General features: G+C 36.8%; 1 protein-coding gene across 2 annotated transcripts in view; it reads right to left on the bottom strand.

Annotated features, from left to right (window-relative positions):
* Positions 1-13912, bottom strand: part of LOC100889329 (ras guanyl-releasing protein 3) — a 50677-nt gene that overhangs the window by 5464 nt on the left and 31301 nt on the right. The window contains exons 4-14 of one of the 2 annotated variants that reach the window (XM_030998569.1): positions 11502-11633; positions 10832-10982; positions 10181-10354; positions 9355-9471; positions 7562-7659; positions 4983-5160; positions 4204-4284; positions 3642-3746; positions 1989-2107; positions 978-1381; positions 150-490 (exon numbers count right to left, since the gene is read on the bottom strand). In XM_030998569.1, coding sequence (XP_030854429.1) covers positions 150-490; positions 978-1381; positions 1989-2107; positions 3642-3746; positions 4204-4284; positions 4983-5160; positions 7562-7659; positions 9355-9471; positions 10181-10354; positions 10832-10982; positions 11502-11633 — 1900 coding nt within the window. Of the gene's footprint in view, positions 1-149; positions 494-977; positions 1382-1988; positions 2108-3641; positions 3747-4203; positions 4285-4982; positions 5161-7561; positions 7660-9354; positions 9472-10180; positions 10355-10831; positions 10983-11501; positions 11634-13912 lie in introns of both variants that reach the window. The other variant, XM_030998568.1, reaches the window with a different exon arrangement.

Here is a 13912-nt window from a genome sequence, read left to right on the forward strand (position 1 = left end):
AACAGCTGATGTAATGTGTGATGGACAAGACTGGGACACCACAGCAGAGCCTTACAACAATAAAACCATCAGAAATAAAAATGGTTTCAACTCTTTTTGGAGCAATTCCTGATTGTATTATTCAATGTGTGATAATGAAAAGTAATTACCCTTTCAGCCATTATCAATTTATCTTTCATGCCGGGTTTGGGCGACCTCAAGAACACGCTCGAGTCGCTTCCTGCCGTGCTCCCGTGATCGCCAAAACTACTTGTGCTCTCGTCCTCACTGAGTTCACTCAACCTCCGTCCATCGCATATGATTCCCCCATGGTCGTGCCCCTGGTCGTGCACCTGGTCGACCTCGATGTCTTGTTCTTCCGACTCCTTGTCCGAGTCTGGAGGGGTGTTTGGGATGAGGTCTTCGGTCTGGGTGGCGGTCTCGATCAGGCATGTCTTCTGCCGGAGTGAGATGCGTCTCTTGTCCTCCCATGACATGTTCTTAGTTTTACCTGCTGGGGGACAATAGACAGAAGGAATTCTCTTAAAGTGTATCTTATTTTACTGCACTTCCCTAATGTAGCTCAGTTTTATAATTTTCTTTTCAGTTGATTACATTAAAAGGATCATGAAAATGAAAGAAACAATTATTAAAAAACTGACTAAAGATTAATCGATATGGATCAATCTCGATGACAGTTGTTGAAATGAAGTTGGATGAATATGATGGATAAGTTCTGCAACATATTCGAGAGTTAAATACATGTACCTTTGACAGTCTTCATCTATATGGTTCAGAAACCTTCTTCAGAAGTGTACTATCAAAATGAAGTTGTTCAACTTGTTCAACTAAGTTGATTGAGAATAATCATTTAAATTTAATTGATTTGTATTCATCTGAACTGCAATAAATTGATGGACATTCCCTAAATGTATTTAAAATCATTATAATCATATTGTGCTAACCATATAAGAATACCCACATCCCTTTGTACTTACTGCCATTGGTCTCCTTATGCCCATTAAGCCCATTCATGCCATTCATGCCATTGACAAAAGGACCTCCTCCACCATCCATAGTATGCCTCCGTTGCAGGGAGCTCCCGGTAGGCGACTGAGTGCCAGTCGACGACAAGATCATGCTGCCGTTAAGACCTAGAGACTTCTTGCTCCTGCACTCCATGACCACCCTCTCCTTGCAGTGCTTGTGGGCGTTGACGCCGCAGATCTTGCACTTGTGGCCCTGCTTGATGAGGCCCCAGAGGAGGCCGGTGCAGTGGACGCAAAAGGTCGGGCTGAAGTAGGTGTGAACGCTGAAGTTATGCTTGAAGCTGGTGCTGAGAGCCAGGCTGTGGGCTCGCACAAAGTACGACTGCATCTCCTGCTTGCTGATCAGGCCATCCCTGTACAGAGAGCAATCAAGAAAAGATGGTCAAGACAAAGTACAGCACTGGCATAATGACAGAAAGAGTATGGTAATAACTAATCTGTATGAATGCCTGGGGTTCTTAACACTGATGTTCAGGCTAACCATGTTGGGTGAAGGGAAGACAAGACAATCTTAATAGAGGATAGTATTGGCCTTATCAAACTTATAGTGTAAGAACCTTTCTTTCTGAATACCTACAGTTCTCTGCACTTGTCTGGCCAGGCAGGCAGAGCAAATTTATCCTTATTGTATTAAACATAGTACACATTTTAACAATTTGGGCGAGAAAAATAAATATTGTGAATTGCAAAAGTTCCAAATAGATTTTGATAACAAGCTGGGCAAGAAATCAGCAGTATAAAACCCTGAGGTAGGGATCAAGAGTTTAGGGATAATATTGATGGCCCTGTTGCATAAAACTTACCGTTGTTGGTAATTTTGCCATTAACGATTACTTCCATGGAAACCTTGATATGATTGGCTGTTGAGTGATGTCGCCATGGTAGTTAATATTGATGGGAAAGTTACCATCAGTGGTAAATTTTATGCAACAGGGCCCTGATATTTCAAGATGTTCTTACCGATCTGCATCCAGTACACAGAATGAGCCCATGAAGGGGAAGTTGCTGGTCGCTATACTCTGGAACTCAGTGTATGTGATGTAACCATCCTTATCCAAGTCATAATTCTTGAACACAGCCTACAATAAGAATGAAGAAGAGGGGACAGAAATAAAAATTGCTTTCACACAGAGCAATTGTTTTCAATACACAGGAAAAATACCTCTTCACAATCCGTAAGCATAATGTGTCATGCTGCAGTTTCCATTTTTCAATCTAAAAGCATTACAAGAAAAGGTGCATATTCAGAAATCATGATGTTACTCAAGAGACTCTTTTTGCACTTGGGTAATCAATTCTTTGGAATGTGACCCACACACCATATTTACTTTTGTTTTCAAGTTATCTAAGACATGAAATATAATACTTGAAATGGCCAATGCCTATTGTTTCTTTCTGGAATTGTTTTTTAATGTATATATAGTCTATTGGTTAGAGATAATGTTCTAATGCTCTGCATTTGTTAATGTAAGTGCATTTATGCTAATTCAAACAATTTCAACAAATGTTTTGCCTTTGTTTATTTGAGATGACAAAAGCAGCTAAGAGACACACAACACAAATATTATTCTGCTGTATAATCTTTGAATGACCTTGAGGGTGGCAACCTAATTCTCGCTCGCAATCCCCACTGTGCATTCTACATTTAATCTAGGGCGTGGGTCGAGTATGTTTACGAATACGTGCCGTAATGCTCCCTCTATAGATGATGAATGGCACTCGAGAGAACAGTCTAAACCAGACAAGATCAGCCAGAGCAGAGGATGGAATTAGCTTGCTTCTCAAAACATCCTTTTTGAAGATATTTTCTTTGGAAGCTCAGAGGACAAAATATGAAGTACTCAGTTTGCAACTGTAAGGTTTATACCGAGACTACCCAGTGAGATCATTTATATTGTCTGTTTGGAACCAGAAGGGTGTTAACTCATATACTTCTAACACAGTGTCAATGCCCTTCTGGCTCTCAACAGTTGGTATGCTTGTGGTGTACTTCGATCTTGTCACTTTTATTCCTTTCATTGGGGTATGAAAGTATTCAAAGCAATTTTGTATCAATCTTTCAGTTCTATGTGCAACAAACTTGAACTAGAGTACGAGTGGCCTACTTCCTAAAGTAAGATAAGATGATGCAAAGAGGTAATATGCTTGTAGTGTACATCTAGGTTTCTTACTTGCATGTATAAAAAATCACTGGGATTTCAACAGCAATTTCATATCAATATTTGAGTTCTGTCAGCAACATATATCAACTGCAGTATAATTGGTTTACATTTTTTCAAATAAAGCAAGATTAGACCATGTAGACAGCAAAAAAACCTGTAGAAGTATTTGTACATGTATCTAGGTTGCTATTCTCAATGTCATATACTAAGATTATGTTGTGGGATGATTGCTTGTGGTGTGAACTCTATTATTGTAAAATTATGTCTTTCGTTTTAAAGATAATTGGGATATGAAAATATGTAAAAATCTGTTTCATATCAAGTTTTCAGTTTTGTCCATCTTGGAGATGAACCACGGTATAATTGGCGTAGTTTGTAAAGCAAGATGAGATTAACTGGTGGGGTGATACGATCATAGTGGCGTATTTCTGAGTAGTAAAATTCTCCTTACCTCTACCATAGCAGTCACATGTTTGGCGATGGATTCTTGGTCAGCATGCCGCACCACACCGGCTGCCCACTCCGCAAACACGGCTGGCTTGGTGGGAGTAGGGGGCTGTGTGGGATGCAAAAATAGAAAAGTTGTTGTTGCTATATAACGTCATAATCAGTCAAATAGTAATATCCTGAAGCAGGCAATATCTAAAAAAAATCTTGATGTTTTTTCTGTGATTGTCGTACTGGGGTATAAGTCAATACCATACAAACAGAAGAGAGAGGGAGAGGAGGGGAGAATGCGGTCAGATGGGAGTTAAGATAGAGGTTGTGGAGGATTATTATGTTCACCCCCCCCCCCCCCATTTCCTCTGTAAGAATATATTATGAGAGTTGAGGAGAAATTTCAGCAAGAAAAAGACAGAGAGAAAGCACTAGAGGGAGGGAGAGAGGGAGAGAGAGAGAGACATAGAAAGATAAAGAGAAATAGTGAGAGAAAGAGGGAGAGAAAGAGAGAAAGAGAGAGAGAGAGAAATGTACAGGGGGCAGGGGTACATTTCCTGCTGCAATTTACTTACAGTACTGGTTGAATTTCTTGGTTCTCTTGCCAGGGATAGCTCATAGATCTCATCCTCTGTGTACTGTAGATCCAACGAAGCCTGGAGATAAAAGAACATAACATCACATTATATATCACACTACTCAATCAGGGGGATGTTTCATAAAGACTAAGATTGACTTTTAGTTGGATTTAACTATGGCAGGCGGTTCATGCCTCTGTTTTTTCTCACCATTTACTGGCATTGTTTTCTCAAGGGATGTACACATCATGTACATATCTACAGAATTTACATTTTTTAATAATTTATTCAAAGGAAAAATATTATTTCAAGATCATAATGGTGAGAGCAAACAGTGGCATGAACGGCCTGCCATAGTTAAGTCCAACTTAAAGTCCATCTTAGTCTTTGTGAAACACCTCCCAGGCCTCATATACGCTCCAAAAGTATCTATACTGTTTAGCTGAAATATTTTTCTCTGCACAATAACCTGGGTACAGATTTATCAGCAATGAAAGGTATGGTTTGGAATTAAAATATCTGCAATAGTAGTGAATGAAAATGATGGAAGATTCTGCTACACTCCCTTACCTCTCCATAGCAAAAAGGTCAGTACAAATTTATTCTTTTTTCTTTCAGGTTACAATTAAAGAATATCGTCTAATTTTAAATTAGTTAAAAAGAAGGACAGAAATTTGTTGGCTGTGCTGTGAGCCAAAAAGACAATAGCTCACATATTTTACACAGAGTCTACACCTCTCTCGCTCTGTCCCACCAGAAGAAATTCTTGGTCTTACCCTGAGCATGTTGACAAGGTCCATGTTGGCTGCTAGGGGTGGTTTGCAGTTCTGTAGCTGCATCAGCTCAACGAAGGTCAGAGAGAGCTGGGCCATCTTACGCATGTTGATGTGACCGTCTTCCGTCTTGTCCTGGAGCGCCGTGTGGAGGAGGATCAGGTCCTTCAAATGCACCCCTGAGAAAGAATTAAAAAACATTCATGGGTGTGGTGAGTGATTCAGCTCTGGTAAGCTAAAAAAGAGCTCTTGAACAACGGAGAACGAGCTTTGGTAAAACAAATATGATATATAAAAGTCGCTTTGATGAAATCTTGCCTGTCTTATAAAATGGGATAGCAACTGAATAACTTAATAACTTTTAATAACTTAATAACTTAAAATAATATATTACTGATTGGTAACAATATCAAATGGTTATATTTTAAACAATAATTATTGCTTTTTTGAGCCACATTGTTTCGGTAGTGAACTTCTGTTTGAACAACATAGAACAGTAAATGAATAGAATTGGTCCTTTGTTTTTCAGAATGAACAATAAATTGGATAATTGATTTTATATATAAATGCCTAACACCTTTCCATCTCCGTTTCTCTCTTCCTGTCTGTGAAACATTATAAAGGAGATATGGGAATAAGAAGTTTTGAAAACAAGTTTTGTAGAATCACTGAAAATTACTAAAAATCATTTGAAAGAATGTTATTCCCTTTTACGTAATTTGTACCCTAAAAGTACCAGTATTTTGTTATCATTTCATTTGAAATATGACATTAGTAGTCTTACCTCTGCATATATGCATACACCAGAGTAGAGAGAGAGGGGGCAGCGTGAGAGAAGCCATAGGGAATTAAATCAGAAGAAAATAAGTAGGATTAATTATACCATAGAACCACGCCTTTAAGCGGATTACAATCAGAATGGAAAGAGTATTAATGTTACCTCATTAAACCAAGCATGTAGAGCATGAATCTTCTCTAGTTTAGAAGCAAGTGATTTTTTATAAATGCGTGATGGATTACAGAAAAGAAAGAGATATGAGAGTTATAAGAATACACACAAATTTGTTGGGGCAGCCTTGATTTCCAGGCACTATATGTATCTCTGCAGTCTAGAAATAGATCAGCAAATATATATATGAATTTGACCATGCTTGAAACATGTTTAATGTTGGTTCAGATAGTTGGTTCCAACTAGAAACACAGCCACAATGTTAGTAAAATAGTCATTACAAGAGAGAGCTTTTCAATGAAGCCTTATATGTTACATTTAATACTGGTAGTTGCAAAACACTTAAAATTGACAATGAATTTTAAATGGTACAATAAAATTCAAAGAAACCAATCAAACTGTCCATCATAATCATTAGGCCAAGATGCTCAAATACAGCTGCTTTTGAAAGGTTTCAATGACGTCAAGGAAAAAGCATTCATATGAAAGCGAAACCCAAAACTCCTATTCTCCTCCAATAAAAACATTTTGATGAAGACTTATCATAATCTATAAACGTTAGGATTAAAAAGAGAGTTTTTTAATCTCTATAATCATTGAAAAGATTATTTCTTAATACATTTAATCATTGAAAATAGGCGTTTAACTTTCCTGAGGTTTGATAAGAATGAAGCTTCTGAGGAAACCCAACAACCTAACAACTATACAGTAGGCTTGCAGGTGCACCATGTGAGAGAGAGAGAGAGAGAGGGTTGAGGAGTCCTGAAAAGGACTGTTTGTTATCTTTCTTAGCATATAGTTCTAAGGAGAACTATAGCGCTTGGAGAGGATGAGTGGCTCGAGGTTTCGAACAGGTTGACTATCCGTCGTCAGGAGTGACTCCTCAACCCTCTCTCTCTCTCTCACATGGTGCACCCGCAAGCCTACTGTATATCTACATCACCATGCAAGCAGACACTTACAAGCAGCATCTAACCTAACAATTGTTGTAAGGATTGCTTTGCAAATTTACAACTTTAAGGTCTTGATTAGCTCCATGACAACCCATTCACTACCAATGACTAAATCAATCTTGCACTGAAAACAGTTAAAGGTAAAGACCAGTTTTGGAAATGCCCCCCCCCCCCCCTCTCAAAAAATGAAATGGAAGCTCTTATTACCAATCATGTGAAAGAATACGTTTTGACGTGATCATACAAATTTTGCCGAGAAACCGCCTACTAATTGATATATTTGGTAAATTATTATATTTATTTGGACCAGATAGATATAACGCACGCGTCGCACATGTGTGCGTAGTCCCATATACATCTTTCTGTGTACAGTGCTTGTAACTTTACCAAGACTGGGCCAAATTTCTTATGATTTTGATGATTCCAGAACCTTGCAGTAAACACCAATACTTATATGCTAGATGATCAACCTTTTCTGATCGATTCCACAACGTTTCTTTCACAATGCGATCGCATGACCATAACTGGTCTTTATCGTTAAATAATTTTGAAACCATCAGTAAATCTACCCATGATAAATAGAATACGGCACAGGGACATTATTTGTGTGGCATATAAAAGAGGTTAACTGCTCATGAGACCGAAAGGGTCAAACTATCTACAGGATTCATTGTACTTACAAGATTGGAATCTTGAATCCTCTGGCCTCTGCTAGAGCCTTGCGATAGTTGCTAAAGTTACTTGCAGATGATAACATTTCCGACAACTCTGTGCTGATCTAAAAGAGTAGAATAGAAGATAAACCGCTTAGAGGCAATTTGGAATTTGCGGTATACAAATATCTTATTATTATTATTATTATTACAAGATGGCTTGTTGTCATGGTAAACCATTTCATAACAACAAAAAACACAGAACTTGTCTCAATCATATACATATATATATATTCAATGTAGCTCTCTTATACAATCTGTTAGTACCACAGGTAGGGATTGTAAAAATGTTCCAACCATATCCACACCCTTACATATCATTACAACAGAAACATTGTATTGAATACATTTACATTATGGTTGCAAGAGTAGTGGAACAAATTTATCACTATTGGAGTGGACAAAGCATCCATAAAAATTATTAAAAAGTGCTTATAGAGCACTTTCCACCTAAGTCTCAGTTTTCATCCATTAAAGGTACTATGTCCCATTTGCAGGCCAAAAAAATGAAAAGGTTAAATTCCAACGGCATTTGAAAGATAATACTAATTTAGAACTTCCCTAAAAAAAGGTGGGGCTTGAAAATGTCTTCAAGTTGTCAAATTGACTTTGGAGCTCTAGAGCCAATAAGTAAGAGTCTTGATTTTCAGACCATTGTACTGAATGGTCATACGTTTTATGCTGTGCAAAGATTCAATCAGTTTAATTTTGGCCATCACAAGAAGTGGGTTATTGATGTAGATAAATGCTCATGTACCCTTTAGAGCTCATTTTATTACCAAAGAGGGGAAAAAGCCAGTCAGTCACTCAATAGTGTCTGACAATGACGTCTAGCAAGTAAACGGGTTTCCTTGCATAATTTGAATATGAGGACACTGATAATGTTCAAATTTCACAGATAGGACATACATGACATATTCATAATTCCTGCAAAGTTCTACAGAATTTGAGGTTGGCTGCAAAAGGGACATAGTACCTTTAAAACTGTTGTATGAGAAAGTTTGCCAACTTGAACTCTTGATGGTTTAAGATAGAAAGATGTTAGAAATTGGTTATGTTTGATTGGTAATGCACCTTTGCCTGACAGGTGTAAATCATATAAGGATTTAGGTGACAATGGTAAGTTTGGTTCAATGTACATTATCAGAATGAAGGATTCTACAAGAAATCAACAAGAATATATTTCTAGGCCATAATTTGTAAACAAGGAGAATGTGATTTATCAGTGAAGAAGAAGAAATGAAGCAATTATAATTTGGATGGAAACTGATAAGGTTAAATGCGTAATTTAAGATCTGACTACCGGTACATATCTCTATTTAGGAGATATTTTTACAGATCCTTCATCAAACGACAAACAAAACTTAAAAGAAAATTTTCAAAGAGCAGCGTACCATCATTGACATTGGTCATGAATATAAGAGTAAATAGCAAAAGATTGTCTTCAAGAGAGGCCTCTCAAAATTTATCTCAACGCCTTTGTCATAATTGTTGATATCTAATGACTATGTTAGGATGAAATTGAAATATGCAAGTAATTGATGCCTCACTTGCAATCTCTGTTTGTGTTTGATGGAAAAAAAGTCAAGTCTGTATACTCAAGGGAGACAGGAAAAGTCTTCATAAAAGCACAATTTCCCTTATAATAGAAGATTCAACATCAAATATTATTAAAGGGAAACTAAAATTGAGGTTTTTTATTATTAGCAAGTGTGACTTAACAAAAATAGGGAAAAGAAACACTGATCTTGATAACTCACTTTCTGCGTTTCTGACGAGACATGAGCAGTCGTCTGGCGTAACCTTGCCAGGGAGCTGTGACTCAGACCTCCTACCACAGCCATCAAGGTATTGAAATTATTCAGCTGCCGTAACCTCTGTTAATCCACAAAAAACACAATTAAGTAGTAATAATGATAATGTACATTCATAAAGTGCTGACACTGTGCAAATAAATACTACTGTGCTGCATGAGTTCCTGCTGTACTTAAAATCTACAACATAAAGTTAAATGAAAAGATGTGCTTTTAGTTTCAATTCAAAAGTACTTAACGATGGTGATTTCCCAATTTCTAATTGCTAAGTTATTCCATAATTTTAAGCCTGCACATGCAAATGCCCGATCTCCTAACAATATTTGGAAGGAAAAATTTAAAAGAAAAACAAAATATATATGTTCTTCATAATTTTTGGTTCAAAACAATTGGTTATGATCGATGAATATTGTACAGATATCTGTTGACACTTTTTCAATGCACTTTTCAATCAGAGATGATATAATTCTTACACACATCTTTAGACACATATTTAATGCAATTTTCGATCAGAGATGATATAATTCTTTCTTTCTCGAACAGGGAATAAAACTGGGATATTGGAATAGTATTGAATCGCAGTCTGTAATACCAAAAGCATTAATAGTGATATCTTTTTTAAACACTTATCTCTTAAAGAATAATATGGTCAGGAATTTGGGCGAGAAATCAGAAGAAAAAAAAATCACATTACTGTCTTGACCTGTGAAATCGGCTTCTCTATTTTTTTCTCTTTTCATTTATAAATATCGTGCAGGACTTTTCAACTGACCTTTGCCACATGTACGAACTTTGTAATGACCTCTGCCCTCTGCTTGGGAGTGTGTCTACTTAGTACCATGCATTCTATCCACAGTGAAAGGCCATTGAAGAGACCAATGGACCGCTCCAGCTTTAAGTTGTCCTTCAGCTGACCAGAAAGGGCGTAACTCTTCAGGTCAGCAAACTAGTGGAGAGAGAAGAGTGAAACTTTGGTGTTCGATAATTTCTACGTAGAGCACACTCAATAAGAGCAGAAACCAATGATAGTTGCATTATGTTGATGGTAAATAAAACTTCAAAATACTCTGAGCAACTTGCTTTATCCAGTGGCTCCCCCCTCAATCAACCATATCTCTGTTTCTTTTATATACACCTGAATAATTTTTTTAAATCAATTTCTACACTTCACAAATCCCTGGTAACAACTTATTTATCTACTATGAAAGAGAGCATCTGTATGGATAAAGAAGTCTTTAGGATTGTCAAGTTCAAATTTAAATTTAAGAATTCAAAGTAAAATTTGAAACAGTAAATTCATATTAATACACACTTTGAATAAGAATAGCCCCGAATCTCACACATTCAACATAAGAGTTATATTAAACATGTTTTTGCTGTTGAATAAAATGTGAGCACTCTTTCCCACAGGACCCACACTTACATTTAATCTTCTGAAGATCTTATATTCCAGGAATGTGAGATGGTCCGCCAGCTCCTTGGGTTCTAGATGATTGAAGACCAGTGAGACCTTCCTATTGGTCCGTACCGATGGGTTCCTTACGGATATCACCCTCATCCAGTCATACGATGGCCTGAAAGACGATGGTAATGATAGAGACAAAATTAATGACGAGAACAGAATGAGAATGATAACTAGACAAGGGGGCTTTTTAAAGTTCTAATCTCAAATTTAAGACTTCTTCCCCTTTTTTTGGTTGAAAATTCAACATGATCACTTTTATGTCATAATAATAATGACTGATTTTGTTACTGACAATAGCCTCTAATTGCACAGAAGAGAAAAGAAAAGAAAAGAAAAGGAGAATGCTTCCAAAAAGGGTCATCCACAATATTTTAATTTTCATTGCCAAATGATAACAACATAAAACATTGAAATTGAACAGTCATCATCTCATTAAATAGATTTATGTTGATTAATTTGAATTAAATAACCAATGAATGTAACTGTAAAAGAGAATTGCAAAGGATGATGAATGAATGATGAATTCTTAGTATAAATATTATAATGATCATCGGCATTATCATAATTTGATTAATATCAGTCTTTCGTCAGTTCAAAATTCAGAATTTAGACCTAACATCATACTTACACATTTGAAATATCAACAACTTGTTTAAGTTGTGTGTTCCCTTCTGATTGGATGATTTTCTGGAGTTGACTCATGACCCCTGCCAGGCCCTTGTCCAGGTCAAAGTGCATGGGGAAATTATTAATCCAGAACCTAGAAACAGAAAATAGGAAAAAATTTCAATGAATAGAATATAAGGCTCATATACCACTATAAATACAATTCAATTGTCCTGATTAATTATGTATCACATACTAACTTAAAAAAAAGAAGGACGTTTTCCCTTTAAGCCCGAAAGCTCTCAATTAATGCATGCCATCTATCACTCTACTTTACCGTGCATAAAATCCATCACTTACTTTTCTCTCCCGATTTCTTCTCTTTGCCCCATCCTCACTATTTCTCAGATCATCCCTCCCCCATTCTCCTTTTCTCTCCCTCTCAATATTTTTGTTTCTTTTGTTTATTACCTATATATATCTCTCTCATATATCTCTCTCCTTCCCTTGTTCTACAATACATCTTCCTATATCTCATCTTTCTTAACCCCCCCCCCCCCCTCTTTCTCTCTCTCTCTCTCTCTCCCTCCCTCTCCCCCTCTCCACCCTCTCTCTCTCCCTCTCTCTTTCCTTCTCTTCCCCCTTTCCATCTCTCATATCTCTCTCCTTCCCTTTGTCTACAATACATCTTCCTTTATCTCATTGTTCTTAACCCCCCCCCCCCTCTCTCTCTCTCTCTCTCCCTCTCCACCCTATCTCTCTCTCTCTTTCCTTCTCTTTTCCCCCTTTCTCCCCTCCTTCTCTCTTCAACATTTTCTACCCACTTCCTTGTTCTCTATCTAGTACATACTTTTCAAGTTCGATGCAACATTCAGCGGTATCCTGGAATCCCAGGGTCCGAATATCTAGCCTTGCAACCAGTCACACACAACTTATTCCCATTTGTATAATCATGTGAGTAAATGAAGGATGGAAGTATAACTCAATCCCAGAAAGGTGTTCACACAGCCACAGGATAATGACATACATGAATTGTCGGTTTGGAGCCAGAGGGCATTAAATCTGTGTAAAATTACATGAGGAGTTTATACCCTTCTGGCCCCCAACGGATGATATATGCACTTTTTAAAGAATAAAAACAACCTATGACTATCTCAGTCAACCCCCACACATTAATAGCATTTGATAAATATTTCCACTCCCCACAAAATACAAATTTTTTGAAAATGAATTTGTTGAAGGGCGGGGCGTGTAAAGGATTCATCTTATTTCATACTATGCGTCTTACAATAAGTTCCCTGACATCTTTAACATTAAACTATATATTTCAAATGAAATAATATAATACTTGATTATTCTCTTTCTTCTTAGAACACGACTATCGCAAAGACTATCAGGAAATCAACTCCGGAGCAATTTCAATACCCTATTGTATTGCCTAGAGAAATCATTTTCAGATTATGCAACATGACACTGTCATGTTCACACGTTACAATAGGTGACGCACAAAGATATGGAAATTGCTTCCAGTTGGAGTTACTTTAGTTTGAAATCTTTGCATTTGTGTTCAAGTGTCTGAAAATGTAATAAACTAAAAATATGTTTCCATTATATAAGAGGCTCTTACTTTACATCGTCATGATTTTACTCATTGAATTATTGATCGCAAGAAGCATATTATAAAAACATATCACTTTACAGCCTTTTCACAAATCTCTCCCATTACACTATTCATAGCCACAGAGTAGAGTTTTGGTTACTACAATCAGCATTAATTGATCATGTACTTATCAAGCTAGGTACATTTCCTCAGCTTGGAGCCAGAAGGGCGATAACTCATCTACTTCAACATAAAGGCAATATCCTTCTTGCTCTGAAAGACAATTACATCATTTTAACAGCCTCCTTTCCCCCCTGGCAGGCATTGTGAAGTATGAAATTCAATCAGAAACACTTTATGACCAATGCTTTGAGCATCCTGACATTAGAAATGGTTCATTCTAGGACAAATTAATCTCCAATTACATCATTTTTATTTTTTCTTCTCCTAGTTACACTGTACGTCCACAGCCAAGGTGAATATTTTGAGCATTCTCACAGATTCCCAGTTACAAAAATGTCCCTTGTACTTCACTGTTTGCAGTACTAATAAGTGGTACAATCAGCAACTGATCTACATGATTCAAATTGTTTTGTCTTTGTAAATTTGTAAACTTATTAATTGTTTATGCTTGTATCAACTTATAATTCATCAATTGGGTGCCTATTTCAGGCAGATTAGTGTGCCATATTATTCCAGAATTACTATCATTATTATCATAATTCCACGGCCTTTGATGTCAATTCTTTGCATATATAGAATAAAATGCTATACGTGTTGGAGTTTGAACTCCACTGCAAAATATATTGATATTCATATATAGTATGTAGTCT

Source organism: Strongylocentrotus purpuratus, unplaced genomic scaffold (assembly GCF_000002235.5).
Source record: "Strongylocentrotus purpuratus isolate Spur 01 unplaced genomic scaffold, Spur_5.0 spur5_scaffold_5, whole genome shotgun sequence".
Lineage (NCBI taxonomy): Eukaryota > Metazoa > Echinodermata > Echinoidea > Camarodonta > Strongylocentrotidae > Strongylocentrotus > Strongylocentrotus purpuratus.